At 34.8% G+C, this 9,512-nt stretch overlaps 1 protein-coding gene across 2 annotated transcripts in view; it reads right to left on the bottom strand.

The window, feature by feature from the left end:
- Positions 1–9,512, bottom strand: part of CAND1 (cullin-associated and neddylation-dissociated 1) — a 48,397-nt gene that overhangs the window by 27,926 nt on the left and 10,959 nt on the right. For both annotated transcript variants that reach the window (XM_011929264.1, XM_011929265.1), the window contains one exon: positions 6,970–7,113. In XM_011929264.1, the coding sequence (XP_011784654.1) occupies positions 6,970–7,113 (144 nt within the window). The remainder of the gene's footprint in view (positions 1–6,969; positions 7,114–9,512) is intronic.

The raw sequence follows: 9,512 nt of genomic DNA, 5'->3' as shown, positions 1-9,512 counted from the left end.
GAAAACCAAACACCACATGTTCTCACTCATAGGTGGGAACTGAACAATGAGATCACTTGGACTCGGGAAGGGGAACATCACACACTGGGGCCTATGACGGGGAGGCGGAAGGGGGAGGGATTGTATTAGGAGTTATACCTGATGTAAATGACGAGTTGATGGGTGCTGACGAGTTGATGGGTGCAGCACACCAACATGGCACAACTATACATATGTAACAAACCTGCACGTTATGCACATGTACCCTCGAACTTAAAGTATAATAATAAATAAATACATATAAAAAAATAAAAAAATAAAGGGCAGTAATTATAAAACTGAATAAAAGAAAAAAACAAGACTTAACTACCTGCTATCTACAAAAAACAATTGTAAAAAAACAGATAAAACAAGAAATAAAAAAGATACATATGCACAAAAACCAATCTTGAAACAAATGGGAGTGGCTATATAACTAACATCAGTGAAAATACATTTCAAGGTAAGGTGTATTACCAGAGATGAAATGTCTTATACTCATAAAAGGGTCATACATCAAAAAGACATCACTATTATAAATGTGTATGTACCTAGGCATTGACAAAGACTCTGACCAAACTTTACTAAGCCACATCTGCGCACTCTTCTCAACAAGCAGTTCTTGACCCTGGGCCCCTGTCCTTGCCAGGCCTACCCCAACTGTAGCAAGAATATCACCACCCTTGATGTTTGTTCTTATGTAATGTTCCATCTCTGACTATTTCCACTTTTTGGCTATAAATTTCCACTTTCGTAGTATTTGAAGTTGAGACCAATCTCTCTCTCCTATTGCAATAGTCTTTACACCTATCACAATAGTCGTGATTAAAGTATTTCTTACTGTTTAAACAAATATCAGAACAATTTTGTCTTTAATATTATACAGTTTTAAAATCATCCTTCTCAACAGTCAACAGATCAATTAAACAAAAAATCAGAAAGGATAGCTGGGCGTGGTGGCTTATGCCTAAAGTACCAGCTCTTTGGGAGGCCGAGGTGGGCAGATTACTTGAGGTCAGGAGTTCGAGACCAGCCAGGCCAACATGGTGAAACCCTATTTCTACTAAAAATACAAAAATTAGGTGAGTGTGATGGTGTGCATCTGTAACCCCAGTTACTTGGGAGGCTGAGGCAGTCTAAGAATTGCTTGAACCTGGGAGGTGGAGGTTGCAGTGGGCAAAGATCATACAATGGTATGTATGCCTGGGTGACAGACTGGAGTCTAAAAAAAAAAAATAATAATAATAATAATCTGAACACTATCAAATACCTTGACCTGATACTTATAAAACACTTTACCCAACAACTGCAGAATATACTTTCAAGCATATATAGAACATTTGCCACAACCTACCATGTGGTATACCACAAAACAAATCTCAATAAATGTTAAAAGAAAGTACCCTGACCACAGTAGAATTAAATTATAAACCTGTAAAAAAATAACCTCCAAATTATTTGGAAACTGCTTCTAAATAACCAATGGATTAAAAAAAAATCACATCAAAAATTAAAAATATTTCAAACTGAATGATAATGAATATACCAAAATTTGTAGGATGTAGCTAAAGACATACTTAGAGGAAAATATATACCTTTATACATTTAAATTAGAAAGAAAGCCATTAGGAAAGCAATAATTACAGAAGAAATCAATGAAACAGACAACAAACAGACAAAATTAATAAACCTACAAGTCAGGTCTTTAATTAAGATTAGTAAACCTGGTAAGTTCCTGATTCAATTAATTGATGATTAAAAATAAAAAAGGAACACAAATTATCAAAATCAGGATTGAAAGAAAGGGATATTCACTGATGACATGATTGTTTAGGTAGAAAATCCTGAGGACTCAGCAAAAACGACTTTAACAAGTATGAGATACTATGGTTCATGGTTGAAAGACTAAGTATTGTTAATACATAAATTCTTCTCAAATACTCCTAAAGCTTCAACACAATTTTAATCAAAATTTAAGCAAGCTTACTTTTAAGAATACAATTCAACAACTCTAAAATTTACATGGAAATATAAAGGACCTAAAAAAACAAAACTACTCTTGAAAAAGGAAGAATGAAGCCAGAGAACTTAAACTACCTTTTACTTTACATTTACTATCTACACCCATGTTTCTCAACAGGACAATTTTTGCTCTCCAAGAGACATGTGGCAATGCCTGGAGACATTTGTGATTGTCACAACTGGGAGAGGTGGGAATGCTATCAGCAAATACTTAGTAAAGGCCAGGGATGCTGCTAAACACTCTACTGTACACAGCATACATAGCTCCCAACAACAAAAAAGAATTACCTGGCCCAAAGAGTCAGTAATGCCAAAGCTGATAAACTCCGAGCTAAAATGAATGCAAGTGTTGTACTGGTATAAGTATAGACAAATAAACCAATGGAACAAAACAGCATCTATAAATAGACCCACACTTTTAGTCAATTGATTTTTTGACAATGATGCCAAAGTAATTCAGTAGGGAAGGAAGGTCTTTTCAATAAATGGTGCTGCATCAACTGGATATCCATTTGGAGAAAAAAAGAAAACGTTATTCCTACTTCATATCCTTTGCAAAAATAAATTCAAGATAGATCACAGAACTAAAAGCAAAGCTAAAATTAGAAATCTTATTTGGAGAAAACCTTTACAACCTAAGGTAAACAAAGATTTCTTAGGACACAGAAAACAATAACCATAAAAGAAAATTTTAAATTAACTTACAAATTAAATCAAACTGAAGTAAATTCAAAACCAAAATTAAAAACTTAAGCTCATCAAATTCAGAGAAGAACTACAACTTGATAATAAAAAGTCCATGCACAAAAAAAACCAAATGGCCAAAAAACACATGAAACAGTGCTTGACATCATTAGTTACCACGGAAAAAGAAATTAAAACCACACTTACACACCTACTGAGGTGGCTAAAATTAAAAACTGACACAACCAAATGGCTGGTGAGAATGTGGAACAACTGGTACTTTCACATAAAGTGGTAGACAGACTTTGGGGAAAAATCTGGCATTTTCATAAAAAGCTAAGTGAATAAGAGCAGTTTCACTCTTAGGTATCAGTAAAAGATAAAGACACACGTCCTAAACGGGACTTGCACACAAACGTTCACTGTATATTTATTCACAGTAGTAAAATCCGTGAAAGAAATCAAATGAATAAACAATCAATGGACTACTAATCATTAATAAAAAGGCATGAACTACTAATATACACAACATGGATGAACTTCTGGTATCATGAGAGCAAAAAGAGCCAGACACAAGAGCACATACTATATAATTCCATTTATATGAAGTTTTGTAACAGGCAAAACTAATTTATGGTAAATAAAATCTGAATAATGGTGACTGTGATTGGACATGTATGATAAAATTATACAATTTTATCAAATGATTATCCAGTCATTTGAAAAAGGTCCATCTTTTTCCCAGTGACGCCACCTTCATAACATACTTTACATTCTATTTTACATCACTGGTCGAGTAATGCCCCACTACCTCACTGCTTTGATTATAGAGACATAATATTTATAGGGCTAACCAACACCTCTCTACCTTCAGCAATTGTTCTACCTGTTCAGAGTTTTCTTGACTATCTTCAGTACATGCTCACTCTCAACTCTAATATACTTTAGTCAGTTTGTCTAGTTTCTGGAAAAAAAAGTAATGATTTTTATAATTAGTTTAGCACAAAAGTAACCTGAAGAGAACCAAAAACTTTATGATGTGGAGTTATCCCATCCAAGGACATGAGATGTCTCTCTGCTTGTTCAAGTACATTTTTGTATCTTAAAGTATTTTAAAATGTTTCTCTCATAAATTTGGAACAACAGAAAACTGTAATCTTACCTTATACCACACAACACTGCAATCCAAGTCACCATTGTAACATTTCTTGTTACATTTATTCCTATTTATTTTGTCTTTCTGTTGCTATAATAAATGGGTGTTCATTTCTATTATCTTCTAGTTGCCCACATGAAAAGCTAGTTATCAAAAGCTTATATAAAAGCTACTAATTTTATAAATTTTACTTCCTACCTCACTGAATTCTTTTTATAAATTCAATTTTTCTTAACTGACTTGTTTTTCCCACATACACTTTTCAATTCTTATGCCTCTAATTTTCTTCCCAACCCTCTGTCTTAAAAGTGGTTAACACCCTCAAAAGAAACAGCAGAGAGATACACATATTTGCCTTGTCCCTGACTTTAGGGTGAATCTATCTGGTATTTTATAACTTTTGGGCTGAAATAACTGTGTGTATGTGTGTGTGTGTCGGGGGGCGCACTGAATGTGTGTGGGCTGAAGAAAGTCTGTGTGTGTGTGTGTCTACATGCATGTGTACACTTTTAATGTTAAAGAAGGACCCATCAATTCCTATGTTGTTACATGTTCTACCTGGAACAGATGATGAATTCTGTCAAGTGGAATAATACATCTTCAACCTGTTCTTCACTCTAATGACAAATCAAGTATGATGCTAGTTTTTGGAAGTTCTTCACCTCTCTAATTATACGAAGTAAACTAAGTGCTTTTTATTTTGTTTTGTTTTAATCAAGAGTCAATGTTGACTCTCACCAGTGTCTTGACAACTAGCCATTTTTTTCTCCCTTTGACCTATTAACATTATGAAATAACTATTAATAAAGCATATAATACTGAACTGCCCCCTTAAAATCTTAGTCACAGTATGTTACTAATAATACACTGCTATATTTTATTTTGAACATTTAAATGAAGCTAGTCTATAATTTTCTTTCTTTTTTTTTTAAAGTATTATCATTAGTGAGGATCTGTTATCAGTATATAATTTAAATAAAAGTTTGAAAGGTTTTCATACTTACCCTATGTTCTGAAACAGTACTACAACTCTCTACTGGAATTATCTGTTTTTTTGAGGTTTTAAAGACGCTGTGAAATATTTCTGGATCTTTCTTTTGGGTGATGAATTCTTTGTTCAATTTTTCCAAAAATTGAAAGTTTTTGTTCAATTTTTCCAATTTTTTGATATGGCTGCTTAATAATCTATCTATTGGGATTTTCCATCCTCCAAGACCCAGCTCTTAGACTATTTACTAATTATCATTTTATCTCCTACTCTATTTATATCCTAATTCCTTTATTTTCTTGAATATATGTTATTTCTCCCCAACTCGTCTAATTATAAATGTAAAACATCAACAAAAGGTCAAGAAACTCAGGTTCCTAATGGGTAAAGATACATACTCAAGTGACTAAGAACTAAGATACATACTAAAGTGACGTACCTCCCAACTCTCAATTTGGGACAAAGACTACTTTTTTAAACACTTATTTTTTTAAAAGGTTGAGAAACATTCAGGATATATTTTGAACAAAGCTTAATTTTGTTTACTAGGCACATGGCAAAATATTAAAAGATAAAGAATTAAAGTGAAATTACTGACTCATCTGTATTATTCTACAACACCTTTTTTTTTGAGACGACAGTCTTGCTCTGTCACCCATGCTGGCATGCAGTGGCACAATCTTGGCTCCCTGCAACCTCCACCTTCCAGGTTCAAGCGATTCTGCCTCAGGCTCCCAAGAGCAGGGATTACAGGTGTGCGCCACCATGCCTGGCTAATTTCTGTATTTTAGCAGAGACAGGGTTTCTACATGTTGCCCAGGCTGGTCTCGAACTCCTGACCTAAGGTGATCCACCTGCGTCGGCCTCCCAAAGTGCTGGAATTACAGGTGTGTGCCACCACTCCCGTACAACACCATTTTTTGAAAGACCCATTTTATTTTAAGCTTGCAAATGTCCCAAGTTAAAGAAATTTGTATTGCATGTCTGGAAATTTTATGCTAATTAGTTCTCATATTTTTATTTACTCTTACAAGGGCTATGTAAAAGTTTAGGCTAAAACAAATTTAAAAACCTTTAAAAAGAAGTAACAGTGGAATACTGCTTTATTTAAATCGATACCAAAAATAATGATGTAAAAAAAGACATAATTCCATAATTTTTATGAGGCTAAAAGTTATACTAATAAATATGTAAATTAAGGATTTCTAAAAGTTGACATTCATAAACTAAATCAGTATGTTAACGGAATTTATTCAGAAATCAAATTCTTTATTTACCCTACTAAAAATAAGAAACCAAACTGCCAACATCATGCATAGCAAGAAGCCCCCACTGCATTATATACACAATCAGAATCTCCATAATTCTTAGAAAAGACTCTCTGTAACTATTGTATCATATGTATATTGCATCAACTGATGTTGTTGTTTTAACTATGGTTTAACTGCTGCTATTCTTTATTAAGAATTTAATTAGTTTTTTGGCTGGGCATGGTGGCTCATGCCTATAATCCCAGCACTTTGGGAGGCCAAGGTGGGAGGAAGGTGGGAGGATCGCTTGAGTCCAGGAGTTCGAGACCAGCCTGGGCCACACAGTGAGACCTTGTCTCTACAAGAAAAATTTTTAAAATGAGGCAGAAGGATTTTAGCCCAGGATGTCAAGGCTGCAGTGCGCTGTCATCACACCACTGCACTCTCACCTGGGAGACAGGGTGAGACCCTGCCTTAAAAAAAAAAAGAATGTTATTATTATTAGTTTTTAATTGTCCTTAATCATTTCATTTTCATTTCATCCCCACTGGAATACAGAGATATACAGAGGCAAGTAGGGCTTTAACTCAGCTAAAAATGTAGGCTATAGTCAAACAAACGAGAGAATCATTGTTTTTGGAATACCCTACATGCAATTCGTAACAATTAAAAGAAAATACCATTTAGTAACTTACATGCTGTAAGGAAATATACTATATATACCATATACAAACACCAAACATTAGTCACCTAAAAATTCTAAACACAAACACTAGAAAGAGATAGTACAAGGAGTTTTTAAAAACAGGGTTGGGGGAGCAGGAAGACTCAACCAGTAAAAAACAACTTACCATTTGACAGCTAAATTCTGTACCTCTCCATTTTTATCTTCCAGTAACTTCAAAATCATTTTCACTACTTTCCTTTCACTATCATCATCCAACTTGATGGAATCTTTCTGCAGTTCCGTCATCAAATCATTTGTAGCCATAAACCTATCAAAAAAAAAATTTGTTAATTTCAAAATTTTTAGAGCATTTATTTAAAAAGATAATGATTTTTCAAATCCAGTGCTATACCATTCACTCAACAGGAACATCTTTTATTATAAAACTCACTCACTTTTTTAAAAAAGTTATCATAAATTTAATCTAAAAGCTACCAAGGAAAAGAGCAATAATGTACTTAAAATTTATTGTATCCAGAGAGAGGGTGAGAGATTTTTTAAGTACTGATAGGCTTTTATATGAGGTACCATTATCCAAAATTATTTTCCCCGGGTTAGTCTTGATCTCAAACTGACTAACAGGACCTACAGTGAGCACTCTTTCATTCAAATTAACTGCATCACTGCTTTTAGGTAAGAAAAGTTCCTCTTTACTTTTCCTTTACATGGGATTTGAATTCTATCTAGGAAGCCCTTAACCATAAACATTAAGAACACCTTCCAAATATTAAAAACACTTTCAAAACAAGTATGTTGCATTGCGGGGGGTGGTCATATATTACTGCAAATTTTCCAAAATACCCATCACTAGGTATAGGCCTATTTTCTTTTTCATTTTTTTTTTGTAGAGGGAGCCTTGCTCTGTCACCCAGGCTGGGGTGCAATGGCAGGATCTCGGCTGACTGCAACCTGTGCCTCCCAGGTTCAAGCTATTTTCCTGCCTCAGCCTTTCAAGTAGCTGAGATTACAGGTGCCTGTCACCACACCCGGCTAATTTTTGTATTTTTAGTAGAGACAGGGTTTCACCATGTTGCCCAGGCTGGTCTCGAACTTCTGACCACAGGTAATCCACCTGCCTCGGCCTCCCACAGTGCTGGGATTACAAGCATGAGCCACCGTGCCCAGCCACCAGGCTTATTTTCCAAATAGTGAAGCAGTGATTCTAGAAAGTAGCTCCCCCGACATCTCCCACCTCCCCTCCCCTTAAGAACCATTGCCAAAGGAAGGAACAGCCTGGCAAAAACCCAGAGTGATTAAACATCTAATCTCGCTTTAAATGAAAGGAGTGAATAGTGGACAAGATTAATAGAGTGTCAGGTAAAATAAGGTAAAAACAGAGTCTCAGATTTTCTTCTCCACATGCCTTACCAAACAATTCATTGTTTTAAAAGTGATTTCTCAGAATATGAGATAATCACATTCAAATAAAGCCCTAAGACCTCCTTAAAAGCCAAATGAACTAGTCCCATAATTCTTGGCTCCCCTCCACTTATGGAAGCAATCCAACTAAGATAACTAGTTAGCGCTCTTTTCTTTTATTTGAACCAGATTCAGTTTTAGTAAAAATATATTATTTTGTACACTACAGAGAAATGTCAAAATCCATGTTTAAATAAAAAAACAACTATTGGAGCCGAACTGATAAACAGCTATGGAGACAGTCCGCAACAGGGGTAATACACTATGTGGTAAAAGCTGGCAAAACAACTTAATAATTTAGAAATGCATTACATTAAGGTAATTTTAAGGATAACTCCAATAACTAGTATGTTCGTTTAATGCTGATCTGACAAAGTTTTACACTACATGCAAGTATGTATTATGACAAAAACCACAATTACTTTTGCACCAACCTAATAGTTTAATTCTTAACACGTTCTGTAAAACTGCTTATTTTTAAAAAAGCTTATATTTACACTGGGGCAATATAAGATCAATTAAGCATGTACTTTTAAAAAATGGACACAGCTCTCCTAATTGGAAGCCCCTCACCCATTTTATAATGTGACAAAACAAAATTAAAACGACATGATTTTCATTAATATTCTGGAAAGTGAAAAAACTGCGTAACACATTAATGCAGGCACTCCTGCACACAAAGCACTGAAAACACCTTAACCATTTTACTTAAATAAAATCCATTAAATAACCATAATAGTTATTACCTCTAAGAATCACTGCAAGGCCAGTTATCCGCTTCCAGAGAAAACAATGATTATCAATTTAAGCAGAAAAACATAATCCCAAATAAAAAGTTGTTCTTTGGTCCGGTATGGTTCTACCGGCACAAATTCATTCTTTGCTTACTGTTTATTTATTCACTGTCTATTATGTAAGAAATCCTGGACTAAAAAATAAGGACAGATAAAAGGTGAATACGCTTTGGCCCCCCTAACATCAAGAAGCTTATATTGTAATAAAGCAGCCTACTGATTTTCAAAAATCTATGATAAATGGTTAAATTTTTTTTTTTAATTTTTTTGCTTTTTTTTTTTGAGGCGGAGTCTTGCTCTGTCACCCGGACTGGAGTGTAGTGGCCGGATCTCAGCTCACTGCAAGCTCTGCCTCCTGGGTTTACGCCATTCTCCTGCCTCAGCCTCCCAAGTAGCTGGAACTACAGGCGCCCGCCACCTCGCCCGGCTAGTTTTTTGTATTTTTTAGTAGAGA

This window comes from Colobus angolensis, unplaced genomic scaffold (genome assembly GCF_000951035.1).
Source record: "Colobus angolensis palliatus isolate OR3802 unplaced genomic scaffold, Cang.pa_1.0 Scaffold80, whole genome shotgun sequence".
Classification (NCBI taxonomy): Eukaryota; Metazoa; Chordata; class Mammalia; order Primates; family Cercopithecidae; genus Colobus; species Colobus angolensis.
This window is presented reverse-complemented; position numbering and strand designations above follow the sequence as displayed.